The 22,588-nt window shown below is 41.4% G+C and overlaps 1 protein-coding gene across 1 annotated transcript in view; it reads left to right on the top strand.

Annotated features, from left to right (window-relative positions):
* Positions 1-678: 678 nt before the first annotated feature.
* ADCY2 (adenylate cyclase 2) overlaps positions 679-22,588 on the top strand; it is a 203,728-nt gene continuing 181,818 nt past the window's right edge. The window contains exons 1-2 of the mRNA XM_064705535.1: positions 679-1,159; positions 21,223-21,420. Coding sequence (XP_064561605.1) covers positions 935-1,159; positions 21,223-21,420 — 423 coding nt within the window. The 5' untranslated portion in view covers positions 679-934. The remainder of the gene's footprint in view (positions 1,160-21,222; positions 21,421-22,588) is intronic.

Genomic DNA, 22,588 nt, shown 5'->3' with positions numbered 1-22,588 from the left:
CAGGGAAGCAACGGGCTGGGGACGCAGAACTGCCTGTAAATGCAGTGCATGACAGATATGCGACTTTATTGGGTTAGATGTCCAGCATCTTTCCAATCCCTGCTTTGGTAGGAATTAAACAAATCCTTCGGAACATGGTAAACTGGGGACAAATGTGTCATTGCTTCTTTCTAACTCGAATGCTCGTTTTGACAAATTCGACGTATGACTTCTAAAAAGGGGATGCCGCCTCCGGAAAAGGTACCCAGCGAAACAGTCCCGCAAGAGCCCTCCGCCCGTGGGAGCAATTCCAAAGCAATCTCCAAATGTCTCTCTCTCCCTGCGGCGCCGGGAGGTGCTGCCACCCACCCTGGGGAAGGCAGCGGCGTCCTCGCGGGAGCCGGGCAGGGCCGGGGCGGGCCGGGAGCGGCACACGCCGCGCTCTCCGCCCCGCGGCCGCCGTCGGGAGCGGCACCTGCGGCGGCCCCGCGCCCCTCCGGGCGGCGAGGGCTCCCGGCCCCGCGCAGGCAGGGACCAGGGCGGGTGGCGCGACCCTGGGGGCATCTCCCGGCGCTGCTGCGGAGGGGCGCGGGGCAGCGGCTGCTCCCACGGCCGCCCGCTCAGGCACCGCCCGCTCCGGGGCGCTTACTCTGGGCGGGCGCCCGCTGCCCTCCCCGGCGAGGAGGAGCGCGGCAGCCGCCCCCGCCCCCGGGGAAGCCGGGCAAGGCATGTGCGTGCGGGGTGGCGCCTTCCGGAGGCGCACCGAGCCCCGGGCGGGCTGCGCGGCGGCCGCGGCATCCCGGCGCTCCGTGCCCATGCCCATGCCGCCGCCGCCGCCGCGGCTCCTCCTCTCCGCCTCCCGCGCGGGAGCGCGCCCCGCTCCACTCCCCGGCTGCCTCCTGCGGCAGCGGCGGCGGCGGCGGCGCCTCTGAGGGACTTGCGCGGGCTCTGCCCGATGTGGCAAGAAGCGATGATGATGAGGAGGAGACGCCGCTACCTGCTAGAGCGGGCAGAGCAGGCGGGCGGCGGCTGCGGGGCGAGCGAACAGTCCCGCTCCCGGGACTGGCTCTATGAGTCCTACTACTGCATGAGCCAGCAGCACCCGCTCATCGTCTTCCTGCTCCTCATCGTGATGGGCACCTGCCTGGCTCTGCTCGCCGTCTTCTTCGCCTCCGGGCTGGTAAGAGACGCCCTCCCGGTCCGGGACCCGCTGCATCCCCGGGTTCCCGGGCATCCCCGCTCCGCTCGCCCCGCTGGCATCGCCGCGCCCGGCGCTCGCAGCCGAGGCGGACGGGGCGGGACGGGACGGGACGGGACGGGGCGGCCGAGAGCCGGTGCTGCGGCTCCTGCGGCGGAAAGTTGGTGGCAGGAGGCGCCGAGGTGGCGGCGGGGCCCGGGAGCCCCCGCCCGAACTTTGCGGCCCGGTATTTAGGGGCGACGCTGGAGCAGCGGCCGCGCGGCTGATGGAGCGAAAACTGAGTCAACAAGCGCATCGAGTTTAATTCACTTAATTCCTTGGCTCCGCTCTCTTCCAACTGGCGGCTTGGCCGCGGTGGCCTTTGTAGTGGCAGGGTTTTTATCGCCGCGCAAAAATGCGGTCCGTACCTGTATCTGAAGTAATATTTTTAGTGCAAGTAAGCAGGGGCTGTGCCCCTCCTTGTGCTAGCCCCCTTCATCCCCTATGAGATCATTTTCTAGCGTTTGACCCATTTTCTCAAGAAAGCTTTTGGGACAGCGCAGCCTTCGTTTTTAAGGAAGGTGAAGTTTGGTTGGTCCGATGTCTTTCCTGCGCGCTCAGTGTGGGGTTTCCAGGCTTTAGGAAGAGAAATGTGTCACAGCAGCAGGTGACAGTCGGTATCAGTTTATCTCCCCTGAAATGGGTGGCGTTTTGCCCTTGCAAAGGAAAAGCTGCAGAGGGCAGTAAAATTCTTGGTCCTTTACAGAGTTTTCTTGCTGTTAATGATTAGAGCAGGCTGTTGGCGTTACTGTATACTTCTGAAGTAAATGGGTATTTGTGTGGTCTCAGACTCTTCCCCTACCTTAAAAAAACAAAGAAAAAGAAAAAAAAGAGAGTCTTTTTGCGGTCTTCTGGAAAACTGAATGTTTACTGAACAGAGCTAGTTATCTCTAAAGGCAAGGATGAGCAGGTCGGTATAATCTAATGGATTCTCCTAGAGACACTGTAGCTAGTGTTTTCTTATCCTGCTTTCTTGCTTGACCAAACTTTTGTCTTAAAACCTACAGGAGCTGCCTGCAGGATTAGCTAAGCTTTGAGTCGATACATGGTTTATTTCCTTTTGGTATTGGCTGTATTTTAAGCTTTTTGTTCAACCATTCCTACTAAATAGAAACCAGTTGTAAAAGTGAGGCTAGTAATGGTGATGCTTCATAATTCAGTTGTTTAATGTCCAAAGGTTTAAATTTTGGAGCTCTGTGTGCAAAATACAGGTTTGACCACTTACCTCTATCGAGTATGTTAATGTGGGTGCTTGCCCACCAGGGCTGAAGGGACTGTTGGAAAGGGGAATTGGAAGTTTGTCGGGCACAGCTAACTGTGGATATGTACACTGTACTTGCCCACAGTCAAGGTGGCAGAATTTGGGCTTGACACTGTTTAGTACCAAATTTTGTACTTTTCAGTGGTGGTATGGTCTGCAGTTTGTTTACAAGTTGCATGTGGTTATTTTGGTAATTTCATCTCTTGAGGTAGATCATTTGCAGTAATGAAAGTGACATAAAACTGGACCCAGATGGAAGGACTGCTGAAAGTTATGGAAACAAAACTGTGAGCTGGCTGAATCTTGCCAGGCATTACTTCTTCAGAAAGAGTGACTTTAATAGTTCAGTCTGCATTTGGAATTCCAGACATACCGGAAGAGGGAAAAAAATGCTTTCAAAACCGTTTTCCTGAGCCTTTATCTTCCTGTAGCTAACAACTGGATGGGTGAGTGGAGAAAGAGGTGGGCTTCATCCAAGTTTCCAGTCGACAGATGAAAGTAACCTCAGGCACAGAGAAAGCTTGCCTATATGGACTTCCAGCCACAGGATGCTGGACAAAATGCTTTGGAGCTCTGCCCAGAATTTCACCTAAAAGCGCTTTATTATAGTCTAGTTTCTGGTTGCATGTGTAATTAAAGTATTCCTGAAGGTTTAAATCTGTTTCTCCTGCTTCTGAATGGAGGATACATATTTTATAGAGCTGTGGACTTTTAGTCATTTTTTTGTGCCTGGTGATATACAAGGGACGTGGGGTTAGGAGTATCTGAGCCACAAAATCTGGTATTAATATCCTTATCTTTCATCTTGCACAACTTGTACAGGTGTGATTGTTTTGACAGAAGACCTAATTCTGTAGAGAAGGCCCGGTGGAAGTGAAATGGGATGATTCTGTGCAGATCTGTGCTATGCATCTAAAGTTAAGGGAAATATTTCTTAACAGTTGTTTCCTTTAGATTTTGTACAAAGCAGTTAAGATTTCACTGAAAATTACTTAAGTCTGTTGTGGAGAAGAAACTCCAGAATGACTCACTATAACACTCAGTTTGGATTTCTTGCTTGTGCTTCATAGAACAGCTTAGAACATGGAACGTGGGATTGGACATTGTTAGGGTGGATATTCATGAAATGTGAACCATTTTCGTGTTCTACACTGCTTAAAAAAAAAAAAAACTGGAAACCAGTGGAAGTGAGAGGACGTCTTCCTTCTATTTTAATGTCTTATTTGATTGTTAAAATATATCATTGTGGTGTCTGAGTTGCCTTTTTTTGTGTTTTTTCATGTGGCAAAGCATTCATAAGCGTTCCCAAACAAAACCAGGTACACAAGGGATGTATTTTACTTACTCAGCTCTTTCAACCTGTCAGAATACAAGCTATAGCCTTCCTGATTTCAGATGAAAAATTTATGAAAGCTGTTGCAAAATTACAGTAAACAAGATTACTTACAAAGTGTGCCTGGAAATCAGATTACTTTTGTTTCAGACAATGTACTGCTATTATTACTGAGAGAGGTTTCTTGGGAGATTTTGCTTTTGTTTCAGAGAGCTATTGTGATTTTGACCTTTGGAATTAAGCACTCTATCTCCTCAAACACTAGATATAAAACTTGAGTCAGCTTGAATGATGACCATTCACAGCTTGTGATTTTAAATAATGTAGTGATAATATCAACCTTTGAATTTCCCATGTCAGAGTATCCTCTCTGTTTCTCTACCTAGCATGAACTGCAAGCTGGCAAAATGAGATCAGTCATCCATGTTTAGCTGCTGCTTTAATCGATAGAGAGTAAATTATTTTCCCAAACCTGTGAAAGCCTTTCAGGACTTAAAAATGCCAGAGGTCAGCTTCATTTTCTCTCTGACTATTGTGTTGTTCTTTCAGTGTAATATGTATGAAAAACTCATTATTTGCCCATCTCTCCCTTTTTAGTACTAAAAGCTTATGGCCATTTTTAGTGGTGTCCAGAACAGTTTTGTCTCTGGCAGGAGCATGTCTCTTATAACTGCAATTTGCAGGAGATTGAAAAAAAGAGCCATTTTTAAATTCATAGTGTGAATTATGAGAGTACCTGAAATATCTGAAATTGTGATTAATTTCTTACATGATTAAACAAAAACTCTGAAGATAAGGGTGATGCCCAAATTGCACAATTTATTGAAAGGCCACAACTTTCCTTTATCCATGCATTTTTCGAGACTTAAAGAGTACCTACTCCATAGGTAAAGGCTTCAATAAGAACCTACAGTTCAGGGATATCAAAATCTTTTAGCACTTATGTTGGAAGTGGGGGAAGATTTAAACCTGTTGGGATCTTCTGTCTGTTCCTTTTATGAAAACTTAATGGTTCACCAGGCTGCTCCCAGGCTGGCCTGTTCCCCTTGCTCAGGACCTGTAAGCCTGATGTGTGGTGTCAACATTAGCTGCAGCCCTTATCTCCCTCCCAAATTCTCGCTGCCATGTGTGACCTTGTAAAGCTCCTAAGATGTGGTTACTGGTGTGTAGGCTGTGGTGTGTCAGTGCATGTTTCTTGAGGGTGTCCTTGGCCAACCGGGGACATGTGTTGGGCAAAAAGTGCTTCTGCAACGTGGCATGGTGTTGCCTTCCCTCTTCCAAAGCGCTCTGAGATTGTTCTGGGTTGGCCACCTAAGGACTGGCTGTGGAGCAGAGGTATTGGTTTCCCCCCCAACCACTTTTTTGAAGTTCTTGAAAAGCTCAGGATCCTGCTAGTAGGCTCAGTTTAGGTTTATAAACCTTTTTATGGATTTATAAATGCAAGAAAACTAAAAGTTGGGTGCACATCTATTTTAGTGACATACCCAAATACCTTCTGTAGCAAAAAGGGGTGTAGTCAATGGTTCTTAAGAGGGAATACAATTAACTAGATGGATGAACCTGCAGCATGGCAGATGTGCATTCTGCAGGAGTTGGTTTTCTGGCACCAGACTGACTGAACTTACCATCAGCTGATCCAAGAAGAAGTAGCTGCCTCATTCTGAAGGAGTACGTGAAAACTTTCTGGCTGCCAACCTGGTTGGCAGAGAACTGTTTCTATGCAAGGAGAAGATCAGGAGAATCCTGTAAGCCTCATGGGATTTTAACTGAGGTGTGCCATTTCTTCCCTCTAATTGGTGTTATTCCTGAAATAAATTTTTGCTGTTTCTGGTAAAAGCTGGACATCAGCCAAGCCCTTCCAGATTTCCATGATCAGAATCTCATCTTGAAATGAAGAGGGAAATGTCATCCAGGTCCATGTGGAAAAAGTAGTTTTAGCATATTTCATCATTCTCTAAAAGCATCTGATGTGTACCTCTGGTAATATTCTCATCTCATCAGTTTGCCTCTGAAAAATTCATCCATCCACACCAAAAGGTCACCACACTGACAATGTGATTTTGGATCTGTATTCTTGAGATGCTCTGTTATAACCTTACTGCATGGAATAATACGGGCATACTATAAGACCTCTTGTACTCTCAATTTTAGGATATCTTTTGAGATCAACCCTATGTAATTTACAGCTTTTTTTAGTTTAAGAGCACCAACTGTTTTCCCAAAGCCCAAGAATACCCAAGGTCTGAAAACGTTCCTTGGAATCCTTGCAGACTGAAAGTAAGCCAAAGCATCTGTTAAGAGTGTTTTCAAACTCCAATATATTCATTCCCCCAAGAAGAAAGCTAAATAACAGCAAAAGTAATGAAGTAAGAAAATCCTCACTAATTGAAGGACAAGCAGAGGTTTTTTTCCATGCTTGATGCTATGGTTGTTGTGCTCAGGTGGTATCCTACCTCTCCTTAAACTCTTTCTACCATACTACTGCTACTGCCTACCTGAGAAAGAATTCAAAATAAACATCAATGTTTTTACAATGCCTTTTCTTTCCTCAGTTCCAGTTATAATTGACTGTACTGTTCTGCTTTCAAGTCCCCTATTAAAATGTTCCATGAGGAAACCCCATGTTTCTAATTATTTTTTTCTTGCCTCTAGACAATATAGCAGGATATTCTTGTAGCTATAGTTGCTGGTTGGTTGATACGGTCTTAGGATATTGCTGTCCCTACCAGATGTTCCTTCTGGTGTTCACTGAGAGTGACTTTTTAAAGGCAGTATTATCTCTTTAGTCAGGCAGGAAAGGTTGCTGTATCTTCCTGTCTGAAGCAGGAATTGCCTGGCTTTCTGTCTGGTTTCAGTCTCAGTGCTGCATCAGTCTGGGCTGCTCCTTCTTTCATTCGCTAATGACACTTGCAGTGCATCTGTGGTTACTTTTATTGCTGCTAAGAGCTGGTCTCATGTGCCAGTCCCTAACAAGTTTGGAAACAGAGCCATCAAGTTAATGAGGTGCTGGTGGCAACCTCACTTTTCATGCCTCTGTTTCATCTTTCATATTGAAAAATACCTACATTCTGAACAAGAATTGGATAAAACTATGAGTATGGCAATATTGGAAAAATGCTTAGCCTTTAATTGTAATCTTAATAAATTGAAGTTTTATGAATACCTTGGCAATAGAAAACGTATTTAATGCCACAAATTATGACTCAAAGTGGTGAAAATGGTGGATCCACAACTGCTAATCATTACTGCAGACATGATAAATAACATTCTGACTAGAGCTGTTTACTGATGTGCAAAGGGAGTAAGACCGATGATGGATTGGGCTCTGATTGTCTGCTATCTTTATCAGCCTCAAGCCAGGTATGTGGATTCACAAATCCTGTACTGGCAACTTCATAGTGGATCTGCCAAGGACTTGTCAATACTTGCCTGCCTATCTTCCTTAAATTTTTATAAATTGGTTTCAAGTTCCTTGTTGTGGACAGATATATCCAACTGATTTGTTGACTCCTACAAAATAGTGAATGTGTTTCTTTGAGCCTTCAAGGGCTGTTCTAGATTAAGGACCTTAGCCAGAGATCACAGTCCCTGCATTTAAACTGTGATTGAGAAAACTTCTTGTTATAACAGTAGTGGTCACTGGAGCCTCCCAGGCTGCTCCATGCATGACTCCAAACTGATGGACACTTCATGCAGATAGATGTGTTCTGCAAATCTCTTGAGCAGCTGGGTGTGTTGGGGAGCAAAGTGCAGCTGAGCACCTGTGGTGTTTGATTCTGTGCCTACGTCCCCAGTCACAGCAGAGCTGTGATCCCAGATAATTATGTGCTGCCATAGTAGCTTCTGCATATTTCAAAAAGAATTGAATCAGTTCAAGCCATATTTACCTGTGATGATGAGAAGATACCAACAAATTAAACTTCTGCTTTGGGGAATCTGGATCCAAAAATAAGTGAATTGGCACAGTTCTGCCCTTTTTTCCCTGACTTTTTATTTCTTTGAGCATCAAACCTGATAAAAAAACTAAAACTCAAAACAGCTCAATACATTTTCTTTTCCATATCTTTTCTTTTTATATCTTGAATAAACAACTTTCATACACTGACCCTGATTCAGGTGGTGCTGAAAATTGAAGGGACTGTTGCACCATCTGTACGGAGGAGTGTGAGGCTGTGTCTACACTTACTCTCACAGTTGTCTGTTTTACCACCCTGTATAAAAGGGTGGTTTATCTCTTCTCTACACAGAACTCTTGTTTTGAGTGGTGCATATATGATATAAAAGCCCCTTGCTGTTTCTGGTGTGATCCTGTCCCAGGTTTGTGTCTGGGAGAGGCAGAGGAAATGACTACAAATGATGACATGTTGGTCTGACCATTTTCTTCTTTCACCATCCATGGTTCTAGTTTTGGAGGTTTTCTTACCTGGAAGGTGTTGCTCCAGAGTGCAGGAGCACTGGCTTCTGGTTGCATGCACCAGACACCAGCTGGGATGAGAGGTGCTCCAGCTCACCTCTCTGTTTCCCAATAGCTTCTCAGAGCTGCTCAGTAAGGTTTGCAAAAGTAGTTAGAATTTACTTTTTTCTACCTGCCTCCTCACAGCTGAACTGTGTGCTGTGGGACCTTTAAAAACCCTAAATGCTATGGATGGCACAGGGGATCTGCTCACTGACTGGATAAATGGGATTGCGTCAATTCCAGGTAAAATTTCCATATGTCTTTCTCCAATTTGCTAGTACTTTGGTCAGTCTGGCAGGAAAATCCTAGGAAGACAAGATTCCCCCCAGCTCCTTTTCTAGCAACACTGATTTTAGGCTGAGGACTTGGACACATTGCTTCCTCTGAGAGAAGTGTTAGGAAAACAGATGCTCTTTTACCTTGGCTCAGCACCTGCTTGGTAGTGCTCCCATTCCTATAGAATTGTTTAGTTTGGAAAGGATCCTTAAAGTCATCAAATCCAGTCATTAATCCAGCACTTCCAGGTCCACCATTAAGCCACGTCCCTATGTAACACGTCTACATGTGCTTTAAATACCTCCAGAAATGGTGACTTTAGCACTTCCCTGGGTAGCCTGTTCACCCTTTTGGTGAAGAGATTTTTCCTAATATGCAATCTAAACCTCCCTTGGTGCAATTTGAGGCCGTTTCCTCTTTTCCTTTTTTTTGTAATTGGGTGAAGGAGACCAAGACCCACTTTGCTCTGCCTTTCAGGTAATTGTAGAAAGTATTAAGGCCCCCACTGAACAACTTTTTCTCCAGGCTAGGCAACCCCAGTTCCTTCAGCTGCTCCTCATAAATCACTTGAGTTGCTTCATATACCTTGGCAGGTGGGTGGATTCTCTTGCCTTGCTGCAGGTACTGTGATGGTCCTTTGTATCAGCACGGTGGTCTGAGAACTGTCTGGTCTGGTCAAGACCTAGGAGGAAATGGATGGGGAGCTTGTCCAGACCAGTAGCTTGTCCTGTAAACCCCACTGGGGATTCCTAGCCTGATAACTCATGCCAGAAAATGGCCACAGGCTCTCACTGGGGCTTGTTTTCTGCACAAGTGGGCTCTGGGAGTTTTTAAATCTGACTGATAGGTGGTGGGATTTTATAAAGTTGCTTCAAGTAATGTGAAAACTGTTTAACAATAAAACAATTTAGCAGATTGGTTTTGATTTCTTTGGTTTTTATTATTTTCTTACCTGTGCTTTAATGAAATAGGGTAACAGTACTTATGAAAAAGCCCTGACACATTTTGTCTGCAAATACAGACAAAAATGCCTGTATTTGCAGAATCTGTTTTGCTCTATTTCTTATGATTAAGTCTCAAGTTTTACTCCTGAAATTTTAGTTGGCAATTATATTTTAAATGTAAGTTAACATGTTTGTAACCTTTATTTGAAATTTTATCATAGTAGAAATAATAGCCATTGCAGAATGGGGTCCTGAATGTGGAGTCAGAAATGAAGTAAGAAATATCTTAGGTTTGAAGTCAGTTGAACTGAGAGACACATGAGAGTGTGGAAAGCATCCTTAGGGGAATAAACTTTAAGAACATTGTTGCGATACTAATAACGGTGTTTAGTATGTAATTGCACAACCTTAGGAAACACTTCAAAAGTAATTACAAAATGACAGGAGTGCCTTTCAATATTAAAGCTGTTTTTCATGCTACCCTATTATGCCTCTTCGTTAAACCTTAGGAATATTCTTGCAAAATGTATTTTTAAAAGACCTATTAGAGAGCGGAGCCTAACTGTACCTTTTCTTCCTTAAACAGACCCTTAAAATGAGCAGTTTCCTTGTGTGCTGAAGCTCATGTGCTCCCTGGTTCAAATTTTGTCATTCTTACTTTTAAATGAGTTGCATCTTGACACTTTTTCTTGATTACAGCCAGATTTTCAAGTTATTATGTCAGGAGGAAAATGGTGAGGGAAAGCCACCTTTTAGCTTCGATTTAAAAGTGACAGCCAAAATATGTAACTGTCAGTATTAAATAGCTCCAAGAGTCAGATGAGTACTTCTGACTTCTGCAAATCTAAATGAGTATTTCAGACTTTCACGAATGTGTATGGGTACAAGAAAGGCCATAATTTCACTTTTAGTACGTGTTGCAGTGCAGTTAATCTGAAAAATATGTCTTTGAGTCTTGTGAAGTATTGTATTATCCATAATGTTTAGCTGATGGAGCTTTTTCAATGACATGTTTTAAATATATTTAACTTAAAAATATATATTCTTTCTAAGTGTTTTACTCAATTTCTCTTCCATATATTGTGATTTGTATAAATAGTAGTTGCATTTATTGGAGAGTTTCTTTAATAGTGTTTTTATAATATAAGGAAGGATTTTGAGAATATCTGAAAAGCAAGCTAAACTGACTTATTAACCCACCTTTTTTGAGAGGAAGTCAGAACCAATGCATGTAGAATAAAGTATGCAAGAAAGATATTTTGATCACTATATTTACATTAAAAATTAATAAATTACGTGAGTAGGTTCCAATTACCTCTGGAGCCTGAAATAATTAGTTTCATCAAAGTACAGATTTTTGCTCACTTTTCTGCTTGCTGAATCCCCCCTCTTCTGAAGGGGACACTTCAGGGAGCAGGATGTAATTAACTGTCCTTGCTCTCTGGGACATGGTTTATCTTCTGTGGCTGCCAGCTACTGCCACTGAGTAGGACAATTTTAAAAGTGCAGCTGAGTGTTGTAGCCACTAGTGACTGGGTTTGACCATCCTGCTTTTCTTATGCTCTTACATGTTTTCAAGTAAAGCTTTTGATAATTGCCAGCCTAAGAGAAGGTTGAGATGCTGCTGGATGACCAAAAGGCATGGCAGTCCTGTTCATATTCCCAGACCCTGTTCCTGGGCCCTCTGAACCCCAGCTTATTAAATACAGAGTTGTATGCACTGGCAGATTTTATCTGACATGTGGTTAACCAGAGGAGAGGACACAAATTGATGGAAAACAAACCAAGGGAGAGAAAACTGCTGATGTGGCAAATGAGGATGTGTAAAAAAAAACCACTCACTGTTCAGGTTGAGTGCATGGTGTTTGCACGGGGCATATTTTTAAATATGAAATATAGAGGCCCACACATCCTGGTTCTACCAATTATGTTTTTGGTAGGGATAGGTGTCTGTTCTCTATTCCATGGCATGTGATACAGTAGGAATGGTCAGGAGCTCATGGAGTTCTGGCTGCACCTTTGCAAGCAGATAGCTCCAGTGGAGGTTGTTCCTCTTGGCTGAGATGGACACTAGCTTTAAACATCAGAAGAGCTGGATTAAAGGACAGTTGTGCTCAGTCCATGCAGAGAAGAGAAACCTTAAAACCAAGTGTTACTCTTTCAGAATCTAGCCACTGTGTTGTAGCTTTGACTGTTCTTGAAAACCATCCTTTCTTCCTTTTCATTCATTTGGAAATGGTGATTGAACCAGAATTATGGCGTTCATCATGCATTGTTGAGGTGGCACTGTGATGTTCTCTCTTCTCTATTCTATTTTGCCATGTTCTGCATTTCAGGCTGTTTTTTGACTGCTGGTGAGCATCAAAGTGATGTTTTCATGGGTCTAGCTGTGATAAACACCAAATATCTCTAAGTATTAGTAGCCAGCCAAGTTGTTGTCATGTGTATAAGGTTAGGATTGCTCTGTCTGAGGTGCATCTCTGCACACACATCTCTGCTGAAATTCACCTGCTATTTTCTTGCTCTGTAGTGACTCTTATGAGATCCTTTTTTGTTTCTTCATAGCTGACCCTCATCTTTGCCAGACTGCTGTTCAGCCCTTTTCCAAACTGTTTATGGGTATTTTGAACATATACCATAAGATTCCTGAGGACATTGGTACCTTTGTTTGTTACAATTTTTCCTGCTACATGCCTGACGTGCTGAGACTTCCCTTTGTCTTTGAGAGGGATCCCAGGAGAGACTGGCATTACATCACATGTCTGTCTTTGGATACTGGGGAACTTTTGGGTGCAGGTTACATGCTACTACACATCCACCATTACAGTTTTAGCTCTTCTTTGAGTCTTATTGGCCCTTTCTGGTGAATCCTGACTGCTTGTGGTGATTTTTTAATTTATGTTTCATGTTTTTGCTTTTGTCTGTAATGCGTTACACTAATGCTTCAATTTGAAACAGACTTTCTGATTTATTCCTCCTGCATAGATTATTTTGGAAAGAGAATTATCCCACAATGGGCGCAGATAAAAAAAAAAAAACAAAACAACAAACCAAAAACAAACAACCAAAATGCCTTCTGCTACAGTCTGTTCTTCTCTAGTTGTTCTTTTTAATACCTGCATAATCTGTTTGTTTGGAAGTTCTTTAGCAGGACACCATGACTTCTGATTATATTTCAAAAAGAATTCACTATTTATTTGTTTTTTCTTAAAAATAATTTCTCAAAGAAGTTCTTTTCATGGCCTGCATTACAGAGTCTTTATATTAATTAAGCCTTTATATTAAATCCTTTTTTATTATCCCCTTTCAGGTTGTTGTGTTGTTTTTTGTGGTGGTTTTTTTTTTCTCTACAGAAGATAGATTTTAGAAGCTTCCTTACTTGGATGTTGAGACATTCTGGTTGTACTTTGGTCTTTCTCAATTTGTTTAGAGGAATTGATAAGCTTTTGCCCTATGCCTTTGAGTTTTATAGTGTCTTCAGGCTACCTACAAAGATTTTAATCTGTAAGCTTATAGCTCCCCCTTTCAATTTTAGTGTTTGGGTTTTGTTTTTCATTGGTTTTCTTTACAAGCTTTGTCATTATTATAAAGAAGCTCCTCAGTAGCAATATTTTGTGGACCAGGTTCTTGCCATTTCTTGAGACCAGACTGATGTCAAGATTGTTTTGTCTTTCTTTGTATGAGCGGGTTTGTCTGTGTGCTTGTTTGTTTTGTTTTTCAGCAGTGCATGAGACACAGACTGTGGTCTCAGCTTCCATCTGCTGTTGTGATGCTTAGCAAGTCCATCTGGGAGTCACTAAAGTGTCCCTTGATCTGCTGTGTTTTCTTCTTTGACAGCTTTCCTTATATCTGCATGATAACTAGTCCTCCAAGTAATTTATTTTTATGAGTCTTTGCTGTTCAGTCTCTTTATTTTGGCTCATAGCCACTTTATACTATTTTTTTAATTCTCTTAGACTGTTAATACAGGCCTTTCTCCAGTCCCTGGTGAACAGTGTGGCTTTCAGTCTTTTCCTACTTTTTCATTATTCTGCTGATGATTTTTTACACCAAGTTTTCAGGAAGACTATTGTGTAAATAATGCTTCAACAACAGGCATTTTTGTTCTTCCATCTAGCTTCCTAGGCTTGTAGAGAAGAGTGTATCCTTTCATATGGTGTCATATTGCTCTGCCAGATTTTAAAAAGAGAGTCTGTTCTGCCTTTCCTTTGCTGAAACCTTCTTAGCTGAGTTTAATCAACTTCTGTCCTTTAGTTGGACTCACTGTTCTCCTTGACATTACTGCTTCTCTTAAACCATGTACTCTGTTTCTGTAACAATCAATCTGTAACATTCAATTTGAATGTTTTCCTGTGATGTTGGAAGTGCCAGTGAAAATCATTCTTATCTTTTCTTTGTTAAGCTCAGTTGCCTTCTAGAGAAAAAATCCCTATTTCCCAAATATCCCAGTTTCTTTGAGTTCCCATTTGAGCCCTTTTTCTTAGCTGCTTATTGAACTTTGCTTGCCAGCCAGGTGGGGTTGGTTTTTTTTGTTTTTGTTTTTTTGCTTGCTTGTTTTTGTTTTTGCTTTTTTTTGTTGTTGTTTTTGTTTGTTGATTAGTGGTTTGATTTTGGTTTTTTTTTTTTTTTGGATAATTTCCAGGAATGCTACAACTGTTCTCTGCTTTCTCCTCTAGCAACAAATATTTTATCTCCAGAAGTTTTCTTCCAGCTTCTTGTGTTACTGTCATTTGCACAGCATCCATGGGTCCTCCAAAGAGCCTTTGCAAGGCCTCTATGAGTCTGATGTTTTTTGCATTAAACAGAGAAGTCTGATCTCTGGTATGACTTTGTGTTCCTGATAATCATTGCTACAACACCGAAGCAGGCAAGAGGCACTTATAGCTATCAGGCAAACTTGGAAAAATCTGGATGCCTTCGTCTTATACTGATTTAGAATATAAATAATATCTGTATGTGACTGGACTTACTAAAAAAAACCCACTTTCCAAAAGTGCTTGGCTTGGTAGTCAGGCATGTGTGTGGTCAGATGGGTGTTCACAGAACATGCAGGGTTTGTCACTGTATTGTCACTGTTGGTCCTGTGTGCTCACAGGGACATTGCCTGTAATGCCGGGGAACAGTTCTTGTTGGATTGCAGCAGAAGGGCTGCAAAACCGCACGCTTCTCTTATGGGGAACACATTTGCAGCACACATGGTTCATGCCTTTCAAGCCTGGGGAAATGCTTCATGTGGCCAGAATGTCGTCTGAAGGGTTTGGATGAAATCTTGCTGCTCCAATTATGTTCCCATATATTAGTGAGCACAGAATGGTGTAGAATGGGGCCATGGATGGAGAACTACTTCTCAGGGTTGCATACAACACACACAGCAGCTGGGCAGCTGTAATGCCACATGGTCCATGTGATGTGCAAATGGCTGGGCTGACTGACATTAATCTAGTGTGGAGTCAGAGATCTCTATTGAGATCTCTTGCAGATCACTTGCACTAACAGCAAGTGTAGACTGCACATGAGACTCTTTAATAGACAGAACTGAATTTCTCAGGACAACACACATGATGAAACAACTGGATTCGGGTCTGATGCTGTTATCATTGATTGCCTAAGCCAGATGGGGAATATTGAATCAAAGAGAAAAAAAATTCAGACGTGCAGTTTCATAGGGCTTTAGTGAAAATGAAAAGCTTCATTGACACAAACTTCAAGACAGTTAGATTAAAAGATACAGGTCAGTTAATTTTCTGCTAATGTCCTTGAATACGCTGCACAAAACTCAATGGAAGATTAAAAAAACCCAAACAAACAAACAAACAAAAAAAAAACCCATATAAGAAACCTTCTTACCAGGCAGCTATGCAGGAATAACAAGTGAAGTTTTATGTTATGAAAGATAGACACCTCTGCCTTTTGTGCCCAGAATTTTTCTGAGTTGTGGATCCAGAAAACATTGTGTGGTGTTGGAAATAGCATCTGGCCTTAAAGACATTGCACAGTTTTTGAAGTGGAGATGGACTAATACTAATGGAATTGATGGAAAAGAAACCTTGGACTGTTGGCAAAAACTTTTCAGTTGTCCTGAATGATGAAATCCTAGATGAAACTGTACAGCTACTTGGCCAGGAGCAGGGCATGGCACCTCTTAATAAAATGGAAATTTTTTCCAGCTGTCTAACAGATGGCACACAGTGCAGTCAGCCATAAGTAAATTCACTGAAATATAAAACCATAGGAGAAGCGTCACAAGTAGCCAGAAGAATTTTGCAGATATTGTAGAGAAATTTTTTTGCTATATTAGAGAATTTAAATGCTGTCCGATTTTACAAAGAGAAGGGAGATTATGTCTTCTGAAAATCATTGTCTCAAGTCCTGGGAAAAGTTTTACAGGAAAAATGGGCAGTTTTTGCTGCAGAGACAACTCAACAGATTCTTTCAGTCGGTCCTGTTAGAGGAAGATGTTTGATTGAGAGGTCAGCAAACTGGTAATCCTTGAGCCCTGTAACATTTCTTCTAACACTCAACATTTTTGAAAATGGCTGCATGAAATTGAAGATACTGAAAATTGAATAAACGGATGAAACAAAAAAGTAAATCAATGTCTGAAGAACATATTCACTTGGTTTTATATTTACACTTAGAGTGCGTTTCATTGATCTCAGCAAAAAGGGATTTTAGTAGGAGTTTAATGTAGTAAATGGTTTGAGTTAATGCAAAGCATGTGAAATTTCAGATTCCAGCAGGAGTCCTCTGTATATAGACTACTGGTGAATTCCATTAAACAAAAAGAGTAAAGAAAAAGTGTCAAAAGAGTGAGGGACCATGTGAAAAGATTTTATGCTAAAACTGCCATTTTGACTGCTTAGTTATTAATTTTTATGGATTGTTTCATCTGACTATGGTTTTATATATAGCAGTGAAGTGCTCTACAACAGCTTAGCTGTTTAAAATTAAACTGAGGGCATGACATTATCTGGGAAAGATCAGGATGTAGATTGAGAGAAGGTTGTAGGTTTTGGAAAGATGATTGAAAGTGACTTTGGATTTTACTGGTGATAACAAGATTATCACACTTTGGAAGAATTTGTGGGGAGTGAAAAATTTCTAACAGTAGACTTTTTAATTTCTTCAGTAATTAAAAGCCAGCAAGACAGAAAACACTCAGGGAGACAGAACTGTCAGGTAAGATCCATCTATTGCAGGCTTAGCCATTATGCTCAAAAGTGTCATGCTGATATTTTAATTCCTCTGGTGTATTTTAATTTCTGAGACTAGCAGGAAAAAAAAACCAACACAGTGTTTGGGTTTGGTTTTTTTCCTTCTCCCCTACCTCTTTGGGAAGTGGTTAAGGTAACAGAACAGCTAACCCTTAGGATTCTGCCACACCCAACTTGCTAAATACACTGATAATTGCAAAAATTGATCAGGAGGCTGCAAGTTCTAAATGTCCTGCTCTTAAAGTTACAATTCTATGGAGATTTAGTTCCTCTGAAGTAACAGAAAAATATTGTTCAATGTAGTTTCCAAAATAAACCTCTGCCTTACAGGGCCTGCTTTGCTTGAGCTGACATTAGCTTGTATTTTAAAGGCAGGATTGTGAAAATCTCCCTGTACACATTGAGGCTTTCTGTAAAGGATACAAATTATAACCAAGTTTTAGTTTCTCATGTATTTGATAACTGGCCTAATGTGTACACTATTCAGTCTTTAAATTTAAATTTTACTTCAGAATTTGTACAGGGTGTGGTGCGATGCAAGCAGCTTGTGACAGCAGAAGGATGTTTTCCTGTATCAGCTCAGAGAGGTCACCTGTGCTCAGGAGTTGATACTGTGTGGTTCTATTTTTTTTTTTCTTTGCATACATTTCAATCAAAATGGAAATTTGTGTAGTAGGCAACCACTGAAGGAGAGAAAGCAGAAGTAAGATTTTATATTTAGTGATCAAAATAGTTCAGCTGAGTGTTGAGATCAGTGTTTGCATTAAAAAAGGAAACTGAGTAGCTGTTAATTTGGAACAAGCATTTTGTTGGATTGATCTAATTATAGAATATATATAAATAGATGTAGCTGCATGAGCATAGGTGTGCTCTAAACAGACCACTAAACATTGCTGATCTGTTTTGAAGCCAAATCCTCCCAGAAAGTACAGCAGTTTTATTACTTTTTTACTGGTGTGGAGAAACATGCAGTTGAAGTGCATCTGGATTTTCTTACTAGTATGTTTTTAGCATGATCCTTATCGCTGAAATGCCAGTTTTCCATCATTTAAATATGTGGTTTTCCACAGTCTTGGCTTACTCCAGGAGTTTGTGGTTTCCTTTGGTGCTGTGACTTGGGCTGTGTGACAGATGGTGCAAAGAAGTTAATATTGTCCTGTTGCCTGTGACACCTGTCCCTTGCAACAGGAGTTTGGCAATCCCACCTGGTTGAAGTTAAATGCTTTTGGTGTTGACTGAGATGACATTGGTTGTGCCACTTACTAAATCAATGAACTGAAACAAGTCTCTGAGATGGGATTGATCAAAAATCACAACATTTAGATCTATAAATCAGTAATTTTTCCCACTAGTAGGTAGGTTTTATATTTTTACTCTTTCTTTGCAGCTCTGTACTCTTGCAGTTACTTACCCTGTGCCTAAATGTAAGGCCATAATTTTGTTTTCAGTGTGACTACCCAAGAGCTTGAGAGCCTTTGTGTGTGTATTTGATATTTGGAAGCTTAGAGTTTGCATTTCAGGGTTGGCATCACCACGTAAAATTTCCTGCCACTTCTTTTGCTTATACTGTGATTGTCAGTGTTGCAGTGAAAATTGCTTAAATGTATGACTTGATAAATTTAAAAGGGAATTAAAAATAGGAAGAGTTGAAAGATGAGCTGACTTTTGCCAGGCAGGGCAGAGTATATTGTGGCATTTCCCTTGTTTTCAGCCTGCCAGGGGGTGGGTGCTCCTCAGCTGGAGCTGGGAGCAGCTGGGTGTCCCAGTCTGCAGAGCACACGCAGGAAGAGCTGCAAGGAAAATGAAGAAATGGGAACAGCAAAGGGGTCCATCTTTTTAAAGCAAGCATCTCTAGATATCAAGCTGTAAAATTCACTAGATCAGGGTAAAAAAGCCAAACAAAACAAAAGAAACCACCCCACCTGCTGATGGTATTTGTAAATGTCTGTAAATTTACAAATTTATTTGTAAATTTTACAAATTTAAAACTTGAAAATTTAAAAAATAAAATTTACAAATTTAAAATTTGTATGTAAATGTATGTAAATAGATGTAAAATTTGTATGTAAATGTAAATTTTTAAAATTTACAGATTTATTTATAAATTTTTAGTTTTTATTTAATTGAAGCAAATCTTTTATACATAAGAAATGGAAAAAGTCATATTAAGATACCTTTAAGTAAAATACTATGCATTTAATTTGAAAACCCATCAATAAACAAGATAGGGCACTAAGGAAGCAACTACAAATAAGAGAAAAAGAAATGTTACTTTTTGCTTAGATGTCTTACAAATCATCATGTAAGTACTTTCAGATTCTCTTAAAGATTTCACCCTGAAAAATTGGAGGCTTTTCTGCATAAAGTCTGTGGTTACTGTTGCAGCAGTAGCATTTGGAGCCTGCTTTTGGGGAATCCTTGTTGCTGCAAATGAGGCTGTTAGAATTCATAACAGCTGGGGAATGACTAAAGATCCTGTGACTGTACTTTGATATAGTGCTGTTGTATTTCAACCAGGCGTACTTTTGAGCATGTACAGCAATAGAAAATCTAATATTTATTTTCTTTTAATGCACCCATCATTTGATCATTTTAAGATGTTAGTGTAGTAGCTTCCAAGTAAGCGCTGCATATAAATTTAAATATTGAATATTCTGAATTTTACTTCACATTATTTTGTAGTCCTTGCTCTGGGTGTTGTACATTTCAAAGTAAGCAGTTGCTAGGAGAAAATGTATATGTGTAATCTAGAGTCTGTACTTCCAGATAAATACTTTAGGAGAATCAAAACAAGTAGTACCTTTCAACTATCACTGTCAAAAAGGCTTTTATAGAACTATGGACGTAGTTGATTTGTGAGGCATTTTGACAGCTGCATTGTGTACAGGGTGATTTACAGTTTTCTCAGCTTGCTTCAAATATTATTAAATCATAGAGTGCTTTGGTTTAGAAGGGACCTTAAAGATCACCTAGTGCCAACCCTCCTGTCATGGGCAGGCACACCTTCCATTAAAAAAGGCTGCTCCAAGCCCCACCCAGCCTGTCCTGTATCACTTGAGAAGGAAATTATCATCAGTGCCTTCCAGGAACCCCCTGGATTGCTCATGCCCTGCTCTGTTGTCCCTTCTGCAAGTGTTGGGGTGGCTGAAGTTCCTCATGAGGACCAAGAGTTATGAACACGAGTCTGTTCCCATCTGTCTAGAGAGGGTCTCATCTTTTCAATCTTCACCCTCCTGGTTGGAGGACCTGCGTCAGACCCCCACTGTAATGTTGCCAATCTCTCCTCTCCCTTTAACCCAACCTATAAGCCCTCAGCTCCTCATCCATCACCTGGCAGAGGATGCTCCATGCATTCTTACTGGTCATTGACGTGGAGGGAAACAGGAAACACCCCCTCCTTTTGTCTCCTCTCCTCTCCTTCCTGAAGAGCTAGTATCCTTCCCTTCCAACACTCCCATCATGGGAACCATCCCTATGGAACCATTCCCATAGGAACCAACCACATCTGTGTGACAAGGTCCTAGGTGCACATCTCTTGTTTACTGCCCGTGCCCCCAAAGCCGACATACTGGCTAGAGTGGCTGGAATTCCTTTTCTTGCAATCCCCTTTCGGACTCAGAGCATCTTTTTCTGATATTGGCATCAAATTTGGAGAGGAGTGGATTGAGGTTCTGTTCCCCTGGGAACTTTCATTTTGTGAGGGTTGATGAAAAAACAGCTTGCATTCCAGAGTGCCATCACCCTCTGCAGTCCATCTTGGTATTGCCCAGACTGTTCCTGGCTGTGTCACTGGTGCCCTTGTGAAGCTGCAGCAGAGGGCAGGAGTGGGCTCTGTGAGGGTATCTTGGTGACATCCCTGCTGTGAGCCCCCAGTGAGCAGCAGCACAGCTCTCTGGAGTGTGTCAGAGGCAGACCTCCGTGCCTCTCACAGGAGGGTCCCTGCTGCTGCCACCATCGCGTTCTTGTGGTTGCATTGGCTCTTACAGAGCAGATGGGGCTGCCTGGCTGAGCTCCAGCACCTCTCCTGATGGGATGGGTCTTTTCAGTCTGCAGGCAGAGAAGAGGTTCTGCAGGGGCATGCAGTTTCGTTCTCCTGTAGATTCATGCTCTTTCAAGCTTCTGTTCTTCTGCATTTTGCCCCTCTCTGTTCTGTGTGTGCCAGCAGTGGAGTTGTTGATGGGTGGCCATGGGCTGTGGGTCCACTGCAGACTGAGCTTGGAACCAGCTTCCCAACTCAGCCCCCCTCATGCTGCACAAGCTTCACACAGCCTGCTGCAACTCAGAGTAGTAAAAGAAGTGTTGTGCTGTTGTGGTTAATAGTTAAAGTAGTAGTTACAGGGTTGATGCTCCATAAAACAGCTTCTTACCATGAGAGAAATCCTATTTTGAATTTAACTCACTTTAGATTCCCAGTTGTCTCTTTCTGCCATCTCCATGTACAATAAGTTTAGAGAATGTTATTGATGTCTGACCTTTAAGTACATTTTTTTTTAACTTTGTTTTAATTTTCCTCTGTTTTCAGGAAGTTGAAGACCACGTGGCATTTTTAATAACTGTTCCAACAGCCCTAGCAATTTTTTTTGCTATATTTATCCTTGTCTGCGTAGAACCTGTCTTTAAGAAGCTGCTTCGTATATTTTCTCTCGTGGTCTGGGTATGTCTTGTTGCCATGGGATATCTCTTTATGTGTTTTGGAGGAATCATCTGTCCCTGGGACCAGGTAAGACTGTCATTATTACTAATTTTACTTCCATTGGATACATTTCCAAGAACCATTCTATACGAAAGCATTCACGTTTGTTTTTGTGGGACATCTTACAAAATGTTTTTGTGACTAAGTGGTTGCATGCTGAGATTCCCTCAGTCTGCTTTATAAATACCAGAGATGTGCATAATTAAAATACTAGGAAATACTAGAAGGATTTTGCTGTTATGTTTTTAAGCTCTTTTAAGGAGGAGTACTTGATTCCAATCACCAGCTTCTTTGTAGAGTGAATATTTGATTCTAGTGACCAGTTAACATGGTAGAAATGCTAGTTTTGTTCAACACTGCTTATTGCTATCTTTTCCAGTTTGAAATGTTTGAGGTCTCAGTGTAGGCTTTCTGTGGTCTACAAGTTGTTCTCTAGCAACGCATGAGAAAGAGGACTGGGAGTCTCCTTGCTTGTCTAGAGAAATGGATGAGTAGAGAGGAAGTAAAGTACCCATCACATTTTTTAAATTTTGTAATGAAGAAAAAGCAAAATATAATTGCAGCCTAATAGCAGCACTTTTGAAACATCAATAAATGATGTGCAATATCCATCACTGTGGCTGATCGATTCTTCTGAGTTCTGTCACATTATTTTCTTTTCTCCAAACAGCTCTACATGGGAATATGGCTCATATAATATTTTTATAACTCTTCAAAGGGTGGAAAATGTCTTTTAAACATATAAATATGTCTTCTGAAGATTTCATGCTGATTCTATGAGTTTAACCTTTAAATTGTGTTACTCTCTCCAGAAGGCCCTCTAGGTCCTTGAGACAGACTTGGAATACATTCTCTGACTTTTTATTCAGATCTTGCAAAGACTTGGGCAAATACTGAACTTTAAGTAGTTCCTTTTAACTCTTAAATATAAATTTTTAAATATAAATTTTTAAAATTACTGGTGCATACTTGTAATATTTTGGAGCCCTTTCCTTTGTGGGTGACTGTATATTTTCATTTTCTTGGAAGGTTCTGGGATTAATTTTCTAAGAAACCTCCTACCTGGTTTGGGTTTTTTTAGGTTTTATATCTTTTCAATAGTTTAAACTACCAAACCAGGTCACACTTGCATGTAATAAAAACATCAGAACATGAAATACTTTTCTTTAGATATGGATTTCACCCTGGGAGTATT

The sequence above is a fragment of the Zonotrichia leucophrys genome, chromosome 2, assembly GCF_028769735.1.
Source record: "Zonotrichia leucophrys gambelii isolate GWCS_2022_RI chromosome 2, RI_Zleu_2.0, whole genome shotgun sequence".
NCBI lineage: Eukaryota > Metazoa > Chordata > Aves > Passeriformes > Passerellidae > Zonotrichia > Zonotrichia leucophrys.
This window is presented reverse-complemented; position numbering and strand designations above follow the sequence as displayed.